This window comes from Mus caroli, unplaced genomic scaffold (assembly GCF_978045245.1).
Source record: "Mus caroli unplaced genomic scaffold, Mus_caroli_1 scaffold_20, whole genome shotgun sequence".
Classification (NCBI taxonomy): domain Eukaryota; kingdom Metazoa; phylum Chordata; class Mammalia; order Rodentia; family Muridae; genus Mus; species Mus caroli.
Window position 1 is genome coordinate 40,263,625 of NW_028227275.1, and position 22,563 is coordinate 40,286,187.

General features: G+C 39.5%; 1 protein-coding gene across 1 annotated transcript in view; it reads left to right on the forward strand.

The window, feature by feature from the left end:
- Window positions 1-22,563, forward strand: part of Tmc1 (transmembrane channel like 1) — a 120,331-nt gene that overhangs the window by 67,434 nt on the left and 30,334 nt on the right. The window contains exons 8-12 of the mRNA XM_021152462.1: window positions 8,045-8,187; window positions 12,937-13,081; window positions 13,989-14,183; window positions 16,229-16,408; window positions 16,536-16,706. Of these exons, the coding sequence (XP_021008121.1) occupies window positions 8,045-8,187; window positions 12,937-13,081; window positions 13,989-14,183; window positions 16,229-16,408; window positions 16,536-16,706 (834 nt within the window). The remainder of the gene's footprint in view (window positions 1-8,044; window positions 8,188-12,936; window positions 13,082-13,988; window positions 14,184-16,228; window positions 16,409-16,535; window positions 16,707-22,563) is intronic.

The following is a 22,563-nucleotide window of genomic DNA, read 5'->3' on the forward strand; positions in this document are numbered from 1 at the left end:
GATGATGTAGACAAATTAGCTTCTTTTTTGTAACTTTAGTGTCTCTTAGATACTTTTTGATGTTTTAATTCATAATATTGAGCATAAGATTCTACTTGTCATGTTACTATGTTGAATGATAACCTGTGATTTATTAATATGAATAAGCAGAGATGAATGATTTAGGTGGCAATCTAAAGATGCTTATTCTGACTGAGGTCTGCTAATCATCACGGAAAGCAATTTCTTTATTGACTTAGCCATTGCCAAACAAATCGAATGCGAGAAACTGGAGAGCCTAAGCAATGAACATGTTCCCTGCCCATGGTGACGCTACAGTCTAATTGGCTGTGAAAACCAACAGTTGTTACACAAGGCTACATTTTCAAATGATCAGATCCATCTTTTGGGCATATTAAAGTACAATGCTGTTTCTTTATGGGGCCAATGTTCAGGTTTACTGGAATTTTATTAAATAGAGTTTTGAGAGAAGTCTGTCAAACTGTTGTTATTTCCTATCCTAGTTTTGAATAATTTGTTTGGAAAGGAGAGGCAGATAGCCATAAAAAATTCCATGTTCACTGCTTACAGAGACCTAATTAGAGGACCAATTTGAGACCCATAGCCTAATTGTCTTACTAATATGGAACTATTAGTTAGGCCACTTGACCCTGAGGTGTGCTTATTCCCTAGAGAAGGAATGGACCTTCTTTGGGCTGAACCACTCCAGGAAATTTCAGTTTACCAAGCAGAGAAGCCAGTCCACCTTTCCCAACTGGAAAAGAGAAGAGGACTAGAGGAGGGCTGTTAACTCATGGGGCTCAGTGTACCTGCAGATCCTGAGAAAAATTTTCTCTTTAAGAACTGGCTCTTGAAAAGTCAGCAGAAGCCACAGCCCAGGAAGACAATTTCAGGATGCTCAGAGACTGACTGTATTCAAGAGATAAGAGATGGCACAGAAGGGTCTTGAAGCATTTTGCACACACATAGAGATAGCCAGTGAAGACCCTTGTGATTATAAGTGTGTGTGTGTGTGTGTGCTCACGTATGTGTGACCTTAGGAAAATGTATTTGTTTTTGTTAATGTTTATATGTTTGCCTGTTTCTCTATATATGCACCTTGTGTGTACAGGTGCCCATGGAAGACTGAGAAGGCATTAAGTTCCTTGGAACTGGGGTTTTAGGTGGTTATGAGCTATCTGACATGGATGTAAAGAACTAAACTAAGATTTCAGCAAGAGCAGCAAGTGCTCTTGACAACTGAGCCACCTCTTCAACCCAAGACTCAGCATTTGTGGGAATGTTGGGGATTACAAGTCAAGTTCTCATGCTCTCATGGTAGACCCTTCAGAACTGAACCATTTCCCAGTCCCTATCAGATGATGACCTTTTAAAGTCACGCGAGGAACCATCAAAAGGCAGCAGTGCAGTGATGGGATCTCTGTACAATGGAAAAATGAGGCAGAAAATAGGATTTAGCTAGTGACTGGATATAGGCTATGGATAAAAATGAGACAACAATATAAATTACCAGGTTTCTAGCAGAGGTAACATGGTACCTTGAGAAAGGAGAAAGAAGCCAATTTGGGAAACTATTTAAAATGTGTTAATCCTCATCTGTGGATCATCATGATGGAATGAGATATGCCACCGACACTGGGCTATGGGCTCATAGTATTTGTTATGGGCACAAAGTATCTGGGCATGGTGGTCCAAGGGGAGGAAAATGCAAGAACTTTCTACAAAATGCACAAGTTATCTATGATACAGTGCAATTAATGAAAAAGAAAAAGACCATTATGGGATTCACACACACTCTACTTGGAATCTTACTACACACTACCTTTAAGATGCCAGACAACCTCCCCTGACCTCTTGACAGCCACATGTAAAATAATTTATTAATAACATACCAGGCTGATAGAAAAGCTAAATTAAATTATTTATCTGCACATTGCAGATGTTTTAAACACCTGCTTTGAGTATCTAGCTCAAGGAAATGTTCTCTTTTGTTGGAGGGAAAAATATAAATGCTCCAAAGATAAAACTCTGATGTGGATAAGTCAGAAGCCAAAGAAAGATGTAACAACATCTCTGGCCTGCTCAGGAGGCAGAGAGACAAGGGCATCGATCCACAGGTAGACAACCAAACAAATGATTTTTGTCACAGCTTTGACAAATGGAGCCTTTGATAATAATCTGCTAAAGAAATAGTCTGTGGAGGCTAAGCCCTGCTTCGTCTCTCTAATAGACACAATATGCATCAAGAACCATATAGCGAGTGTCATCATGGTAGGGCACAGAGTATATGTCAGGAGTAGTATAACTGTGTCATGTGCTAATATTATTTTGAGTTTTTAGAGAAGCCTCTGTACTTATTTCCATAGTGGCTACAAGGATTTATAGTCCCACTGTAGTGCACAAGGAGTCCTTTCTCCACAGCCTTGCCAGTATTTGTTGTCACTGTTGTTAGCCATAGATGAACAAGTAAGAAAAATGGGGTGTATACACCATGGGATTGTATTCGGCTGTAAAGAAAGATGAAGTCACAATATTCAGAGGAAAATGAAAGAACTGGAAAGTATTCTGTTAAGCAAAGTTTTGAGACTCAGAAAGATGTGTATGTTTGTGTGTGGGTGTAGGGGCCAAGAACAGGGAAAAAGTGGTCTTAGAATAGGGCTGGGAAGGGCAGAAGAGGAACAACATGGAACTTGCAAAAGAGCCAGTGGGGAGAGTAGACAGAAGGGGACCCGGGGACAGGGAAGGGCTGGGGAAGACAACAGAGACAATGAATGAGAAAGTGTTGCAGAGAAGCTCATTACCCTGTATGCTAATTAAAATGCTACCAACAAAAGAAACAAACAAAGAAGAGCCCTGCAGTGTCTGGTCTAGGTTTTGGGGTCTGCATTTCCATAAGAACAAAGGAAGCTTGGAAGCTTAGAAGTGGAAGATAGTGGGTCTGATTGGTAACACAGAGAAAGCTAGGGTAGCTCCCCGCTATTGTCCATAGGATCAGGCTGTTTTGTGACATTAACTGAGGCTCCTGTTGGGTGTTCTCAGCCTCCACATTCTTTGTTTCTTTTAGACAGTAAATGAGTTTGCCCATCTCTTTCTCCCATACTCCCAAACCTTCTTAATTAATTGGAAGAGGTAAAAGATTAAACAAACAAACAAACAAACAAACAACAACAACAATAACAACAAAAACCCTAAAACCCCAAACCCCAAACCCAAAAAACCTCAGTATGGAAATGGTGGACAGACTCAGTTCCTGCAGAACTGCCCACTTCAGTGGCATGCTTCATAAAAACCTACGTCCATTGTCTATCAGTTGTAGCTTTTTTTTTTGCCTACAAAATAGTTGTTTGGCAGTTACTGTAAATTAATGAGCTGCTAAAAATTGTGAAATTTAAATCTTACCGTCCTCAGGATAGCGTTTTGCCTTTAACAGGGAGGGAGTATTTATTTAGCATTATATGAAATCACCAATACTTCTAATGTGGATATTTTGCATGCAGAACTCTTAAGGAGGGCACTAATCCAGTTTTCTCCTCTATCTCTTGTGTTGTATTTGCCAAATTCTGAGTTCTCGGTAAATATTATACAAACACACAAGTTAATTCCTAGTGACAAGATAATCAAAACCTTGTAGATTTCTCTCTTTTTGTGGCAATACTTGGGTGACTATGGACCAGCGCAATTGCAGTCTTCAAGACTGGTTTTATTCAACAACACACAAACATACTGCCCAGAACTAGAAAGGAATTTTCTGTGCTGATTTGAAGCTTGGCTGTGGCTGTAGTGTCTCTGTCACAGATTTGGGGGTGGAGCAGAGAATTCTCCTGCAGGGAAACCGGGGCCAACTAACAGAGCAACTGAATATAGCCTTGGCTGGCCTAGGAGTCATTGCTATTTTGGTCACTTCCAGATGTGCGCTGCTATAGTTTAAAGCCTTTAAGGGGAGGGGAAAGACACGTGGCTTGCCCACTGCAAGGCTGGGGGTGGGGGGTGTTCCTCTCCTAGGACTCTCAACTGGTATTTCACCATCACTATTCTCGTAAGATGGATTTGATGCATCTTTTGAAATTAAAATTAAATTTAGCAATGCTCATGTACACACTTGATTGCATGGGCAGCAATAGGTGAATAGAAGGAAGCTTTGTGAATAACCAGTACTGTCACATCCCCCTTCGCCCCATACACATGAGCATCAAGAAGACTCTCCCCTACATTGGTACAATCTACTATTTATGAAGTGACAGCTTTGAATGGATGTTGAATGGGACATGCTGTAGATGAGCAAGCTGCCTTCAGTAACTATTGTGCTGACCTAGCCAGCTGCTCTTGATGCACTCTGGTCTCTTCTCATGCTGTTTCAGAATGTCTTCTTAGCCCTGATAATATTGTGATTATAAATTATAAAAGACGTCAGTCTATGATATTTACAGACATGGCGATGAAACACTTTGAAACCTTTTCAAAAAATAACATGTCCAAGGACCATTTCCTGTTAGATTGATGATAATGCCCTGTCTTATTTCTTTCTTTCCCTGTGAAGATATGGTGCTCATGCAATCCACATCTTGGGAGACAGAAAGCACAGGAGAATTGAGAAGCTCAGTAGTCATATGCATGGGGTGTGTGGAAAAACTGCCTCGAGTTACATAACTTTTTTAAGGTCGAATTTGTTCACCTGAAAAATATGACTCAGGGTTGCAGCTACTGAATATTCATATGTGTTAGCTGAGGGGCAATGTTGTGGTAAATAACTTCTCCATTATCTAACTAAGTTGTGAACTAACTAGAGGAAACAATAAAGTTAAGCCAGGTGTGAAAGTGCAGTATCTTTTATGGAAAAGAAGGTTTCGCAGCCAAACCTTGTGCCGGGGCAGGTGTCCATTTGCATGGGCAGACAAAGCCAGTGTGTGCTCCCAGAGGGCAAGGGTGAGCTCTCTCTTACCACAGCGGCTCTACCCTCAGACTTGCTTCTGCTTCTTGGGCTGCAGTGAGGAATTTGAGAAAGGCCGGGGATGTTATACTTAGAGAATTTATACTTGTGAAAGAAATATTCGGGTGAGGAAGAATGCAGGACCCAGAAACGACAGCTTCTCAGGGTTCACTAGTCAGTCCTATAGGAAGAAATAATGTGACCAACTACTTCTAAATTATCAACAAAACATATCAGCTGATACAGTTACTGTAGCGAGTATTACAGGGTTGCATTAGGAAATGGATAAGGGCTGGTTGCTGAGAAAAATAAATGGTGTAGAAAATGTCATGTGTTGTCCCATGCTTATAAAAAATAAACAAACAAATAAAGAGCTGAGGATGTAGTCTTTAAACTGAACAGAGGTCAAATGTCTGGTCTCATCAGATTCTGTTCTCATTGTTTTGACACAAAGAAACCAGCACAGTGGCTTAGGACAGGCAAGAAGAGAACTTAACTAGATGAATGTAAAACAACTCAGCATGCAAGAGCGAGCCAGAAACTCCCACCAGCACACAGTCCCCTGGTGTGAAGATTTATGTATTCTTGGCATTTTGCCCAATTACCCTATTTGATTTCTTATTGGACATAAATTAGCCCCTTACTCCTTAATAGAAGCTTATATGAATTGTTTAACTCCAAATATTCTGATAGGTTGAACTGGCCAAGGTTTGCCAGGTATATAATCAATAACCAATATATATGGAAATATAGTTTACATTTTATATATGAGTCTATATATTACACACAATTAAAAAATTAATAAAGCCTATGGAACATTATTTATAGTACACTCATATATAATATATATGAAGATAATCATTTTACAAAATTGATCCACAATTATCAAGGCCGAGACATCCCATAATCTTCTATCTATAAGCTAGAGACCTCTGAAGACTGTAGATTAAGTCCAAGTACCATGAGCACCTGCAAACTCACTATGTGAGCTGCAGTCTGAGGGTAGGACATGCTGAGAAGAGGCTGCCCAGCTCAGGCATTGAGACAGGTAATGCAGGGTGCACATTTCTTCTCTGTCCATCATTATTCTACTCAGGGTCTCATTGAATGTGGTGTTCGGATGCTGGTAACAGTGATTTGCTTTACTAAGTTCACCTACACCGATGCTAATCTCATGAGAAACACATCCAATGACACACCAGAAACTGTTTAACAGGATTTCCAGCAACCATTCACCCACAGACTTAACTGTCACAGATGGGCTCCATTTCTTAAGATTAAAAAATAGTGAATACACTGACCTATAGAGTACAGAGGGGCTTAGCAGATGGTTATTTGCCTATAGTCCTTTCATCTCATGTTGCCTTAGGTAAATCCCCAAACTCATTTGAAGTGTGTGTGTGTGTGTGTGTGTGAACATTTTATTTTCTGCTGGTTCTTAGGGTACTAATGACAAAAGTTGAAAACTAGTTTTCAGCCCTTGTTAGCATCATGTTTGAGCTAGCCATCATCTTTGTTTAAGTCATCTTTCTTAATTCCTCTCTTCATTCTCCTTCTAAGACTTACTACCCAGGGCACTTTCTTCCTTGTCTCTCTATGTTGCTGTACCACCATGTCCTCCTCCTATACTGGTAGGTCTTACGGTCCTACCATTGGGCTGATGTAAATGATATCTAAGACAGCCAACTGGCTTTTGTAAGAGTTTCAAAAATAAGTCACCTGATTTCAAAAACACAAAACAAACCAAAACAAAAAAGAACCCAAACTGTCCAATTATTTCACAAAGCAAAACAGTTACATGATTCTCAAAGAGATGAGAGACAGGAGCTAGGGAGTGGATATGTGATATGATGTTATGGAAAGAATGCTTCAGAATTGAAAGTGTGAGAGAGAAAGGTGATAGTAGAGAAAGTAGCATCATAATAATTCCAGGTTCTGTGTGCAAGAAGGGGGACCATTTGATGACTTCAGGAGATGGTGATGTACCCGGACAGATAATTTGGGGGAGGAATGATGTATTGCACTGATGAGTATGGCTGTTATGAAGAAGTGGTATCAGTATGCCCAAAGAATGCCCATTGGTTCCAATATCATTTCACCTGCTTACTTGTGCTAAGAGATATCTGAGACACAGCCTCTATGGTTAAGGGGGGACTGATCTAATTATGTCTGAAGTGTCAGTAAATGGACACTCAGTTCAAGATTTCCCCTACATGTATGTTATGCAAATTCTTTAAGTGGTACCATGACAATTGTTTTGATGTTTAACTCAATGGACATTTTACAGCAATAGCTCCACATTGGGGACAACCTACACTTGGTTAAAATTTTATCATTTAGATGTCACGGAAGTTCAGCTGAATCAAGAAGCTGTCAATCAAAATGACAACTGAGACATTAACTCTCTGAAACAAAACAATAGGGCTCATGTCAGACTGTGAACTCAGTCAAAATTAATATCACACTATTATTTTTTTTCTTTTATAAGAAAAATTTTATTTTTTATTTATTTTTTTAAATTTCATTTTTTTTCTTTTTTACTAATTCACTTTACAACCTGATCACTGTTCCCCTCCTGGTCACTCCCTCTCACAATCCTTCCCCCATCCCCTCTCCCCTCTTCTGAGCAGGTGTGTATCTCCACCCAACCCTCACCATGACACTTCAAGTCTCTGCCAGGCTAGTCATTTGCTCTCCCTCTGAGACCACACAAGGCAGCCCAGCTAGTAGAACATATCCCACACACAGGCAACTGCTTTTGGGATAGCTTCCATTCCAGTTGTTCAGGACCCACATGAAGGTCAAGCTGCACATCTGTTACATATGAGCAGGGAGGCCTAGGTCTAACCTGTGTATGCTCTTTGGTTGGTGGTTCAGATTCTGAGAGCCCCAAGGGTCCAGATTAGTTGACACTGTAGGTCTTCCTGTGGATTCCTATCCGCTTCGGGCCCCACAATCCTTTCTTCTATTCCTCCATATGAGTCTACCCACTGTTTGACTGTGAGTGTCTGTATCTGTCTGAGTCAGCTGCTGGGTAGAACCTCTTAAAGTCCATTTTTTTTTCCTTTGTGTTGCTCTTCACAACATCTGCTAAGTGGTTTTGTTGTTGGATTTCAGGGCCTGGCACAGTACTCTGTCCTCTTTTATGGCTATTATGACAATAAACGCACGATCGGATGGCTGAATTTCCGGCTACCTCTTTCCTACTTCCTGGTGGGGATTATGTGCATTGGATACAGCTTTCTGGTTGTCCTCAAAGCGTAAGTTTTTAATCTAATTTATGGAATCAATTAGAATCATTTTGAGATTTGGGTATAATTTTGATACTATTTCAGGTTTAGAGAATGGTAAGTGTGTAGAGGTGAATCAGCACCCATGTTAACGGATTACATCCTCAAAACAAAAGTGTTTGTCACAAACACAGGTCTTTGGGGCACTCACTTCACAGGGTCAGAAGGTGGCAGTACCCAAAGATGGAAATACAATCAGTGGGAGAGTACTTGCAAGGCTCTGTCCCCACACCTGAATAAAAAGTCATTACCTAGGATTATGCTTTGCATTAATAGACCTGTAACGACTAAAATAATATTCTGGGAAGTGAATTCAAATTATTTAAAATTTAGATTCTTTAAATTCAAGGTATTGAATAAGGCAAACACAATAGATGTGAAATGTTTTTAGTGGTAATACAGAGAAAATAAATGTAATTTTGATAATAGAATTTATTTTTTGAGTATTAACACTTCATCATGTTATCCACATAAAATTATCGATGTGGTATTCTATGTATTCTGGGCACAGTTACTAGGTCATTGATGTCTGTTGTACTGCCCATGGATCATATTTCTGGTGCTTGGCAAACTCTTGCTCTTGGAGAGCTCACATTTTAAAGATGTTCCAGGAGGTATGGCTGGTCTTTCAAGTTTGCCCAAAGATAACCATTTAAGATGGTGGCTAGGTACTAACTCTTCTTTCTCTTCTCAAAATTATTTGTATTTGAGCCAGGCCAGTCTGATTTTGGGCCTCTTCTTGTCATGGAGCTTTGGGGATTAAAGTGATTGAAAGTTCTGGCTCTATCAGGATATTCATGGCTTCCACTCCCACTGCCAACATTGGAAACAATATTTGGTAGAAGAATAGATGATATCTGAATGTTTGTATCTTGTCATGATACATGTTGTCATGATATCTTGTTGAAATCATTTGTCATGTTTTCTATTGCCACCTCCTACTTGAATCCTCTGTACTATTGGGATAATAGTGGATTTATGGGATTCATCACTTGAATAGACAGGGACCTGTCTTAAGGTTTCCATTGCTGAGAAGAGACACCATGACCAAGGCAATGCTTATAGGAGACACCATTTAACTGGGGCTGGCTTACAGGTTCAGAGGTTAGTTTATTATCATCATGGCAAGAAGCATGGCAGGGTCCAGGCAGATATAGCACTGGAGAAGGAGCCAAGAGTTCTACAACTTGATCTTATAGCAGTTAGGAGAAGACTTTCAGGCAGCTAGGAAGAAGGTCTCAAAACCACTCCCAAAGTGACATACTTCCTCAGAATAGGGCCACTCCCTGGACCAAGCTTATTCAAAGCACCACAGGACCTGACTACTAAAGTCAAGGAGGGTATATAATAGCATTGTCACCTTGCCTGTACTTCATAAACCTTACCCACAAAGTGGGAGGAAAATCTACTTTAAATGATCTAAGTTAGAAAGTAAAATAAAAAAGATATTATTTTGAGTGTTCAAAGTAGAATTCTTCGTTAGCCTAGGACTCTCCTGTTTTAGGTCTGAAGGTCATGGGAATTCTTGGCAAATGAGTGGTTGGCTGCCTTAATTTTCTGTTATCTCCTCCCTCTTTAAAGACCTGAAACCCTTATCATAAATGCAATACATATGTTTTAAAGGCAGACTAGCACAGATGAACGCTGTAATGCTCACTGTGGCTAGGAAACCATCATTTTCTCTAGTGTTTGAAGCTAATAATCTCAAACTGAAAGTGATTTACTTCTCAAATCTAGATGTTCTTACCAAAGCAATTCTATAAGCCAAAATTTCTGGATTTAACTGGCACAGCTCACATCTATCAAACTGCAGGAAAGACCTGAATAATTCATTGATGGCATGCTGAAGAAGGAGCTTATTAATGCCACCCTAGCCCGGAAGGCTTTCCCAAGGCTTCCTTACTGCAAGTCGCCCTGAAAGTGCCTATATTCACTTCTGTTTAGGAGTCTGGCAATAATAGTACTCATAGAATAGACTAAAACATCCTCCTGTGCCTTATATTGTTTCATGTAAGCTGTAAATGATGTTAAAGTTTTATCTACATATACTAGCTTGTATGTATCCTAAACCAACATATATCATAAACTGATATAAGCATAAACACAAGTAGTTTTTTAAAGTAGGAAAGTTGGTAATCTCCATATTTCTGAATCTCTAACAAAACCTATTTTCCTAACATGTACTTACCATGTATCATTAAAACTGTTAGTTATGGGCCGGGCATGGTGGCACACGCCTTTAATCCTAGCACTCAGGAGGCAGAGGCAGATGGATTTCTGAGTTTGAGGCTAGCCTGGTCTACAAAGTGAGTTCCAGGACATCCAGGGCTACACAAAGAAACCCTGTCTCAAAACAAAACAAAACAAAACAAAACAACCCAAAAAACCAAAAACCAAAATCAAAAAACAAAAAACCATTAGTTATTCCAGTTTTTTATAGTTCTTGTATTTTTTATTTATTTATTTATTTATTTATTTATTTATTTATTTATTTATTTATTTGAGACAGGGTCTCATATATCTCAGGCTGACCTGGAGGAAGTTATTTCTTCCAAAGTGATGGAATTACAAGCATGTACAACCATGCTTGGTTTATGTCATGCTGAGGATTCAAGGCAAAGCCTCATGCATGCGAGGCGAGTACTCTACGGAGCTCCATCTCCAGAGAAAACCTTTCACCTCCCAAACATTACAAAGCAACTGTAATACTATTTTACAGACTATAAAATAAACGAGCACTGAAGACCATCTGCCCTTAGGACTTGTTTCAAACCATTGTTTTTGTAGGTGAAAAGTTCTCTTACTATTCTCCACCTGTGCTCTTCGCCTTCCCTTGGACCAGTTTGTTCCTCCAGGCTGTTTTGTGAAGTGAGCTGAGGACATATCAGTTATTCTCACAGAGTAGATGGAAAATTTAAGGTTCAGTGGCTTTATGACCAGGCCAAGCTCACATGGCCAGAACGGAGTTTTGAACACCAGTCTCTAAGTGATTCTCAACTTGTGGGGTCATGAGCCCTTGGGGGTGTAATAACCCTTTCATGGGAGTCTTTTAAGACCATTGGAAAACAGATATTTATGCTATGATTCATAACATTAGCAACATTACAGTTATGAATTAACTTAGTTAATGTGGGTCAGCACATGGGGAACTCTATTAAAGGGTCACAGCACGAGGAAGGTTGGGAACCATCGCTCTACCTGCATTTTCATTTTCCTAATCTCTGAGGAAGATACATCTATCCATCGCATAGTGACAAAGATGTATCTCTACCTTCTTCTGGATGGCCTCTTATAGTTTTACAGAAGGCCTCTTATAGTTTTACAATCTATATTAAAATTATTCTTGCTGGGTGGTACTGGCACACACCTTTAACCCCAGTGCTTGGGAGGCAAAAGCAGGTAGATGTCTGTGAGTTCAACACCAGCCTGACCAACAGAGACAGCCAAGACTATAAAGTAAAATCCTGTCTCAGTTTTCCCCAAATAATAATTTAAGTAAGTAAGTAAGTGAATAAATAAATAAATAACATCTTTTGTCCATTTTAAGACCCTTTAGAATAAAAATGCTTTGATATGGCTCTTGTGCTAAATTTTCCTTAAAATATCAGCTTATGAAACCTAAGTATATTACAAGACATTTTCATAATATTTCCACCACAGATGATAATGTTCGCTGTTTCTAATGATGACATCAGACCCTAAGGCTGCCTTTCAAGGCTCTGTGAGACCATGAGAAAGGCTCATGTTCCTTGCCTATGGGAACATGACCTCCTGGCAGATTCACCATAGCACATGACTGGCTCCTCCTCTTCTCCAACTACAGTTGGCCTTCTTTCAAAGGTGCTTGGAACAGAAGGGCAGTGACATATGAGAGACCTAAAGTCATGTTCCATTTCATGTCACTGCTTTATGAGCTGGATCTAGACTTAGGAGTTTCAAAATGCAAAATTCTCCTCTCACAAACACCATCCAGGATGAATGGTGAAGCTGACATTGTCAACCCTTTTATAATGTCAGGACAGACTGGAAAACAATCCCATAGCATACGTGCATACAAAAAGCTATTCGTGATATAAGTGTTTTGTGGCAAACCTTTTCCCAGTGCCAAGTTGGCCTCTATTTTTTTTAAACAATTTATAATATCTTTACAAGAACCAATCTAAGGAGTTATCCAGTGCCTGGAAACTTAATGATGGATAGGATGAAGTCTTTGCTGTCATGGTGCTCGGTGAGGGAAATGAACTGTAAGCAAAGGCAGTGATTCGGGCCTCAGTCTATGACTTTTTTATTACACTGTTTTGTTTTTTTGTTTTTTAATTTTTTTAATTTTTTAAATTTTTTTATTTTTTTACAATCCAGTCTTTGTCTCAGTTTCCTTTGAAGAGGAAAGGTTCAGGCTGCTTTGTATATCACCCTTAAAATAATCCTACCTTCTCTCTTTAAGGGATTTATTTGGTCAGCTTCCTGCCCGCCTCTATAGGTATTTAAATCATCAGTTTTATAGTAGTTTTTGATCGCCACAGAATGAGAAAATTAAGTAATATGAAACCCATAAAACTTAAACATCAGTGTTCCCATTGTCTATTTATATCAATAAGCCTATTTAGAGATGTATTCCAGACGTTGCATTTCCAGTTTTCCTGTGACTGCTGTTTTCTCATTCCTCGCCCGCCTTTCCTTCTCCTTTCTGGCTGCTGAATTACACTCCTGCTTTTACAGGATGACCAAAAATATTGGTGACGATGGCGGTGGCGATGACAACACTTTCAACTTCAGCTGGAAGGTGTTCTGTAGCTGGGACTATCTGATTGGTAACCCCGAAACAGCCGACAACAAGTTTAACTCTATCACAATGAACTTTAAGGTAAAGGCACAGACCCCAGAAGCTGACTTCTAAGACTAACATAGAGAGGTGTTCAACCTCAATCATCAAATATCTTGACAGTTATGAGACAGATGCTCTCGTCATTGCTGCGGACCACGAGGTCGGCACGAGTCTGATTATGACAAAAAGACCCTGTGACCCAGAGCAGCTGTATCTTTGTCTCTGGGACTTTTCTTCTCCAAATTTAGTAATAAAATAATGCTATTTGGTTAAAATAGTTCACAGGTTATAAATATCATATAGTTCAGATAATATGACAGTGCTCACCAGCTATTTACAGAAACATGTAGGCTCGGTATGTAAATTGATCCTAAGACCTTAGGAAATGTCTTCAGAAATAAGACTGGGAGAGCAGACTTTACACAGATGTGCAAATCCAGTGTTTGGGAGATGGAGGCAGGAGGATCAGGAATTCAAGTTCAGTCTCAGCTACAAAGTGAGTTCGAGGCCAGCATAAGCTATATTGTTTCATAAAAGTCAAGCCTTACATTCCATCTCCCCTGCTTCTCCCCCCCCCCCCAAAAAAAAAAGGACCGGGCGAGTGCCATTTAGAATGAAGCTTCTCCTAGTGTTATGATTTAAGAGTATTCTCTCTTTTTCTCGATTGCTCTCTGTTATTATTTTTATGCTGGGATGTTTTAGAAGGGTCTTGTGTAGCCCAGGCTAGCCTCAAGCTTGCTATTTAGCAGATGCTGGCCCCAAACTTATGACCCTCTTGCCCTACCAGTTCACTAACTGGCCATTTTCTGTCTATATTAACCCACTTTACGGAATTTCAGATTTTAGTTTCCATTTTTTATGCCTTTTTTGTTTTTGCTTTTTCTTCTCATCTCATGATCCTTCTCACGGCTGTGTCTCTCTCCCGTTCTGCTGTGCCTGGCTGCAGGAAGCCATCATAGAAGAGAGAGCCGCCCAGGTGGAGGAGAACATCCACCTCATCAGATTCCTGAGGTTTCTCGCTAACTTCTTCGTGTTCCTAACACTTGGTGCAAGTGGATACCTCATCTTTTGGGCTGTGAAGCGATCCCAGGAGTTTGCCCAGCAAGATCCTGACACCCTTGGGTGGTGGGAAAAAAATGAAGTTCGTCTCTGCATGCTTTTGACGTGCTAAGAAACTGCGACTTGCTGTTTTGTGGGTTGTGTGCTTCTGTAGCTGAGTGTGAGACAAGGATGCTCTCTGCCTACCGCTCCCCGTTCTGCTCCCCGGCTAACCACCCGCATCGAACATTTTCCACTATAGTGCAGTCATTTCTGTTGTGCTATTGGGGCTTTGATGTCAGCAAAGATGGGCAGTTAGAATAGCGAAGGGAGAAGAAAATATGCTGCAGAGAGAAGGATAGATAGATCATAGTAGATTGTGTGGCAGGTAAAGTTAGGAAAACCAGAGTGTCAGCCTGGAAGTTTGATTTCAAATCTAAGGCTCTTCCTATAACCCAACATTGCTTCCTCCAAAGATGTCACGTCCATAACTGAAATGCCAGGTCCTGATTCTTTTGTTCCCCGTCCCTATGCCTATCTCATAGGAAGCATCATACTGCCTGCCTCATTTTCCAGGCTTTTCACATGAATTCTAATGACATACCTTAGTCTCTTCCTTAACAGAGCCTTTGACCCTCATCTATCAAATGAGGAAGGCTAGGTCTTGGCCAGTTTTGTTCACAAATAATTGAATCTTTTCAATTACTGTGTAGGAGAGAGGTGACTAGGGTACATATTTAGTGTTAGAGTCTCAGTCATCCTGGGTTGTTGCTAGAGCCTGGTCCCTTTCATAACATGTTTCTGTGGACCACATGACACTAATGTGGATTTGGGCATTTTCAAAGCATGCACAGTTTTATGCCATGAGATGGTTAGGTTTTCCAGATGGAAAAAATTTTCAAAGCTCTGTAGATGGAAGAATTTTGAGGTGTACAGTTTCTTCGAAATGTCCTGGCTGGCAAGTGGTAATTGAAATATTAAAAAGCCTCGACATCAAAGCAGTATAGAAGCTTAAGAAGTGGTAACAGCAGAAACAAACCACACATTTAGAGATAACAGTATCCTAGTTGTTCCATGGAAACCTGTTAAGTGGCAGTTATTAAGTAGAGGATTTTTCTCCTTAAATGAAAAAACAAAACAAACAAACAAACCAAAAAACAAAACAAAACCCCAGCATAAAGCATTTACCAAGTTTGTTTTCAAAATACTCTCATTAATGTTAACAACAATTATAAGTGAAATGTTCAGTGTGCTCCGGCCCATAGCACAATGGTCATATTTCAGTATAAATGAACCACACTAAATGATAAATGGTCGCTTGTCATTAGCTTTCCTCCCATCACTCAGGAGGCTGAGATAGAGGTTTAGTGAGTTTGAAGCCACCTGGGCACAGTGAATTCTATGCCAGCCTATCTCAGTATACAGAAAAGAATTAGTCTTTGTAGGGACTAGTTTATTATCTGTTTTAGAGGGACTCTGATCTCTAGATACAAATGACAATAATGGGGACTCAAAAATATAACCCCGCACAAAGGGTAAATTGTCTTTGTATATGGTTGCACAGAATATGCTCAGTTTTTATGTTCAGTTGGAAATATTTCATGCTGATTTTATATTATATCATGCTGAGTTGTGTATCCTCTTGATCATTCTAATAAGGTATTCTTAGCTAAAAACTTGGAAAAAAATAGCAACTATAGTCTAAATATATTCTGGTAGTTCTAATCACTCAAAATATGGAGTGTACAGGGAGAAATAAGAAAATGTTTAGGGCTAACAGTTTGAGCCCAGGTATTTAGAGAACAGGTTGCAAAAGTCACTTCCAGTCTTTTCTTTCTCTTCATCTCATTGTCAAACAGATACTTTCCAAAGTGCCGTGCATCAACATATCAGAATCAGCAGCCACGTAGAACATCTGTGTTCTCTGGGCAGAGCGATGAAACTTGCACACTAATCATACCAAGGAAACATATGGGCACACACACACACACACACACACACGAACTCATATAAACAACCTGTAAATATGAGTTGGATATTGCCTTTGTTTAATTGAGACCAAATATTAAGAATGCATGGCTTATCTTTAGTTTTATAAAATATTAAAGGGACCGCTCTGAAAATCTTTCCACCCGTGTCTCCTTGTAGATGAACATGGTTATGTCCCTCCTGGGGATGTTCTGTCCCACACTGTTTGACTTATTTGCTGAACTAGAAGATTACCATCCTCTCATTGCTCTGAAGTGGCTCCTGGGGCGCATTTTTGCTCTTCTTCTAGGCAACTTGTATGTATTCATTCTCGCCTTGATGGATGAGATTAACAACAAGGTGAGTCTAGGGTCTTGATTGTCCTTGTCATTAGTGTGCCAGTTTCCCAGTCTGCAGATTACCAGAATTGCCTCTGAAACGGTGCTGTGTTATTTTCCTTGCCATTTTTTTTTTTTTTGATTTCTAGATTGAAGAGGAGAAGCTCGTGAAGGCCAATATTACCCTGTGGGAAGCCAACATGATTAAGGCTTACAATGAATCTCTCTCTGGGCTCTCTGGGAACACCACAGGAGCACCCTTTTTCGTTCATCCTGCAGATGTCCCTCGAGGTCCCTGCTGGGAAACAATGGTGGGGCAGGTAACATTATAAAGAGAAGTACCTGTCCTTAGTGGTCCAATGCGCTGAATATTTCTTTTAAAATTCTAAGGCTTTTTGTCTCTTATTTATTAATAAAAATGGAGGCTGTTTGTTGAAGATTTAGCATTTGCTGCCTCTGAATTTCAAATTTATTAGCTCAGGGAGACAGATATAAACACTTTCTCTTTTTTTACAGTCTTTTATGGTCGTGTATAAAAAGATAGCTTACAATCGTGCGAAGAGAACCATGCCTCCTATTATATTCTAACAAAGCACCCAAATTTAGATACAGACTCAAATGGCATTCATGTGGAGCTCTAGTTAGTGTTATTTGTTTTTATAAAAAAAAAAAAGTGCTCTTTGAGTGTAATACTCTAGTGGTTTTATGATATCAATTTTTACCTAATAATTTGCCCTTCAGCCTTAAAGGAAATGCTATTTTAAGTTATTTGTTTTTATAATGGTTATGTAAGTGACCCTGGTTTATGACTAGTGATATCTTACCAGATAAAAGAAATAAGATCTCCTTGCTTACGGTCCAATAGAGGAAATTAAAAGCTGAACACAAACAACCAGAGATGCTGCTTCAGCTCCCCCTCTTCTGTACAGACTCTTTATGCTCTGTGAAGCTTGTAGTTTTATCTCATTGGAGAAAGCACGCTTAATGTGCATTCAACTTTAGTTCATGAAATACAGTAAAGTTTAAGTATATCTTAGTGTTCCTAGAAGACAGCAGTTCAGCTGTATCAGTCACGTAGTCTTTGTGAATTATTTGACCAGATTTTTAAAGTAATATTTTCTGTAGGCTAAGAAAATAGACCTGGTGAGATGGCTCAGCAGGTAAGAGCACCGACTACTCTTCTGAAGTCCTGAGTTCAAATCCCAGCAACCACATGGTGGCTCATAACTACCCGTAATGAGATCTGACACCCTCTTCTGGTGTGTCTAAAGACAGCTACAGTGTACTTATTTATAATAATAAATAAATATTTTTTAAAAAAACCAATATATTAGCACAAGTCTTACTGAAGTAACGCAATGTAAGGTAATGTGAATGCAAAAAAAAAAAAAAAAAAACTCACATTTTTCGGTCTGATGTCCATGAAACTACAATTAAGTCAATTGTGATTTCAGTTCTGGGAGGGAAAATTAAATAACTTATATACAACAGTAGAATTATGTGATTGAAGATAGACTAGAGAACGTATAGTCTGAAAAAATATTGTGTCTTATTTTACTTTGTAAGCATTTGAGGATCAGATAAGCTCCTTAGTGCTGGCTTCCAGATATTCAGGACTTTCTAGAAACATCTAGAAATATACATGAAGAAAAAAATAAAAGTTGTCTGCATTTAAAAGAGAGATACTTGTGGGCTACAGTGTAGTGGGTAGAACAGGGGTCTTCCAAGTTGTTCACATGCTGCTAGCTCTCAGAATCTCTGAGCCTGTTACCTTACTTGGCAAAATGCACTTTACAGACTTAGGAGCTTATCAGATTGAAAGGCCCTGAACTAAGTTGAAGCAGGCTAGTAAAATCACAAGGGGTCTCTCTTAAGAAGGGGCAGAGAGCCAAAGATAGAGAATAGAGATCTGACAATGGAAGCAGAGCTTGGAATGATGTACTTTAGAGATGGAGGAAGGAGCAAATGGCTGAAGGAGTGTGGACAACCTCTAGTGTTAGAAAAGTTAGAGAAAGAGATTCTCCCCATATCTGGGCTTTGATTTTCGACTTCTGACTTCCTGAACTGTGAGAAAGTAGTTGTATTATTAGTGAACAAGGTTTATGGTAATTTGTTCTATCAGAAACAGGCAGACACTTGTGGGTATGTGTTGCTCCTTGTGAAGAAGGTTCTGAGGAGCCATTTAATCACCTAATCTACCCCCTTGATCTGGGTTTAGTTCTGAAACACTTAGAATCCACACTCTGCAAACTTAGTGTTTAAGACATTTTTGGCTGGAATATGCTAGGAAACCTATCCTTTGACAGGCAAACACCCACCCACTAAACAGGATCAGAAGAAATAGCTGTAAAGAATAAGATATAGGCTGGCTATTTCTGAGTAAGGAGACAGATTAATTAGATGTGACATAGCATCCTTAGACAAATTTATATTTCTGATGTAGAAGCTTCCGTGATATTTACCCATCATGCAAACTCACAATAAAACACAAACTATGTATTTAATTTGTTGGGGTACAGGGATCACCTCACAAACTACATGAACACCAATCTCAGTCACACAGGTCTAGTTTATTGAGCATACACCCCAGAATTGATCAACCAGGGCCACAGTCCAGACTTAGAAACTGAATCATGACTCCAAGTTAAGATTCTACAGGAATTTTAAACCCCCAATTCACAAACACCTGTCCTAAGTTATTCCACCAATCAGGATTTAGGTATAGAGGATTTCCTTAGGAACATGTCTTCGTTGGACATTTATCTTGTTTCCATTGGTTGGAGTATTTAATTGTGACGGGGGACTTGCCTTGTGTAATATCGATGTCTTAACTTGTCTACCAGGATGGGACTTGTCTAACATTCAAGTCTGCGCTTGCCAACCAAGATGTACATGTGCGTGTACATGTAACAGTTATACTTACATGTACATGTCTGTTTCTGCCAACTAGGATGTCAGTACCCTGGGAGGTCTTGGGAACTTAAATCTTACTAGACCCCTCCTCAAAATGGAAGTCTTATTTTAAATAGTTTCTTACATTGGTTCAAGTGTCTCTCTTAAGTTGGGGTCCATCCCAGGGTCAGCTAATACCATAAAAGCTTATACGCAGGTGTAGGGAGTGCTGCTGGGTGGTCGGTTTGGGCCCAGGGTTATTGTGGGTAACTATACAAACAGTTCTACTGATTTTTATCTTAATTGGTTTCCAAGGGCATAAAACTTAACAGAATATATACTCAATTTTGGCATTAGAAAAATTCCTAGTAACAGCAAAAAAATATGAGAAAGTTTCATTATAATGGCAGGCTAGCCAGGTAACTATTACCAAGGACTTAACATTTTACTTAGGTCTTAACATTCCATCTAGGCCTTAATACTTTATCTAGGCCTTAACAAATTCTCCCTATTTAAGGCCTAGAACATGCTGCATGTCTCAGAACATGTTGTATGTCTCAGAATATGATTATGTCTCCGAACATGATGTATGTCTAAGAACATGCTGTATCTCTCAGAACATATTGTGCATCTCAGAACATGCTGTGTTAAGAGACATATCCCTTCCCCTGTTGGCTGTTCTGTGTCTCCCATAAGTCCTTGATACCCCTTTGAAAAAACAAAGCAGAAGGAAGGGGAGCTATAGGCTGTTGACGAGGTGGATAGGATCTGAGAGAGTAAAGGCAACGTGGAGACAGCTTTGAGTGCTGGTGAATACTGGCCCTCACGGTATCCATATCTCCATCATTGCATCTGAAAACATTTCAACTCTTTAGCCATTTTACTTAAATGAAGATGTAGTAAAAGTAGCTGAGTTTACATAATTATGAAGATGTACTCTGGAAGGTCATGGTTCCATGGGATTATTTCAGATGCTTGCTCCTCCTTTCCATGAATACCAGCCACTTTGTCCTCTTTTATGATTCTGTGGCACTCAAAGCTCTCTTGGTTCTTCAAACAACAACAACAACCAAAACAAAACAAACCAAACAACAACAAACAACAAACAAACAAACAAAGAAACAAACAATAAACCCTTACAACAAATTGGGTTTCCTTTGAGCTCTGTAGTGTTTCCTCAAATAGTAATTAGTACCTCCACTGGTATTTGAGAGACAAACAACAGAACCTTAACTGTGGGCCAAGTAGGGGTTGGGGATTTAACTCAGTGGTAGAGCACTTGCTTAGCAAGCACAAGGCCCTGCGTTCATTCCTCAGCTCTGGAAAAACAAAACAAAACAACAAACAAACAATAAAACTGTGGTCCAAGTAGGCATGTGAAGCTATTGCTGACATAGTATTTTAAAAAAAAATAAGAAGCGAAGGGCTGATGACCAGAGTGAGAGTGGCTAACATTGATTGCCCTCTTGTGTGTCAAGCATTAACTTCTTGAAAATTTAAGCCACCTGAATATCATCACTGTATGGATGAGAATACAGAGAGATTTGCTCACGACCTTGCAGGAAGTCAATGGCAGGAGCTAAATCTCACCTATGGAAAAGGGATGTAGAGTTTTCATCTTTATTCAGTGCTGAATTGTCCCCATGAAATACAATTGTCACCAGGCACAATCTGTGGGCTTCTCCCTTGGAACTCATATATATATATACCTTTATACTATCGTTATACATTGTTCTGCCTTGACCTGTTTGTGACTTTTTGGGGTTTACAGACCTAAGCTATCCAGACATCTCAGCTAAATGCCTGGGAAAGAGGTTGTGATGTGTGAGATGCTCTTCAGGGGGCTTTGTCCAGTGTGACAGGAATTGAGCTTAGATGATATTCTTGAGGTGGCTGAGCCACTATTTTAGGGTTCTCTTTTCTTGATAGCTTTGCATCTCTTCCCCAGTCTGTAAATGGATACTTAGAGTTTGCAATACTATAGTCAGGTCCTCCCTAGGAATTCTATGTAAATAGAATTGGGAAAGGATAAAGAGTAAAATTCAGATTGGACATAGAAACACAAAATCCTCCCAACCTACCCCTAGTTCACGGTAGTTAGGTAATTGTCAGTCAGCATCTGGTTTTAACATTGACCAGGGAGTAAAAGGGAGAATGAGAACGTAAAGGTCACATTTCAAAACAGCTAGGAGTTACTGGCACTCATTCATCCACTCCATATTTACTTAGTGAGTAATATGTACCCAGCATTGTTGGATACTAGAGGTATAAATGGGTTAAAAGTTGGACCACAGTTTTGTGAAAATTACAACTTTTTTTTTCAGGAAGAGGCAAGGCCATTAACAATGTCATTATAGAAAGATTTCAAAAATACATTGGCAATGAGACAAAGATAAAATGCATGGAACTGAGTGTTTTTTTATAGCACTTCCCTGTATAATTCAAGCAAAGGAGGCTTGCCCCAGTCATGCTCTAATAATTGCTATCTGTTGGTACAAACTGAGACAGGAAGTGAATTAGGTGAGGTTAGTTGATGAAGACTATATGCAGGGTCAAGTACCCTGAAAGAGGGAGGGGTATGATGGTCTGAAATAAGACCAATGGGACTGGAAAAAAAAACCAAAACAAAGAAGAGTAATACAAGAATAATACAGAGCGCTGCATGCAGGAATCTTTCCCCTCTCCCCTGTAAGGATGAGGAACCACTTGTCCCAGTTTGAAAACACCTACGGGCAAAGGCTCTCTTTCCTTTCTATCATTTTTTTTTCTTTTGATTCCTCTGCTTTGAGGTCAAAATGCCCTTCTTCTTATAGTCATTTGTCACAGGTGTTGCTTTGCATGGGCATTAATGCTAAAATAATTTAAAAATGCATATTAATTTTTCAATAATCTTTTGCCTTTATTTTATTTACATTATAGTTAACTTGTTCCTAAGGGAGTTGATGCATATATTTCATTTATATTCTAAAACAAATGTTAGTTATTAAGATTTCACATGGTACACCGACATGCCACGGAAGGTAATGGTGGCTCACCAGGTGGGGAGTTTGGGACACTGAGGTCTGAAGCATGTGGCTGGAAATTCACTGATGACTGTCAAATGCTTACTTTCCCTATGAGACAATTTTTAGAGAACCCATCTAGATGGATGGAAGCCAAATCAAAGACTTCATATAGACTAATAGTACTACTTTTTCTTATTTTTTCTTGAGATGGGGTCTCACAGACCTCAGGCTAGATTTGAATTTACAGTGTAACTGAGGCTGACCTTGAACTTCAGATCTT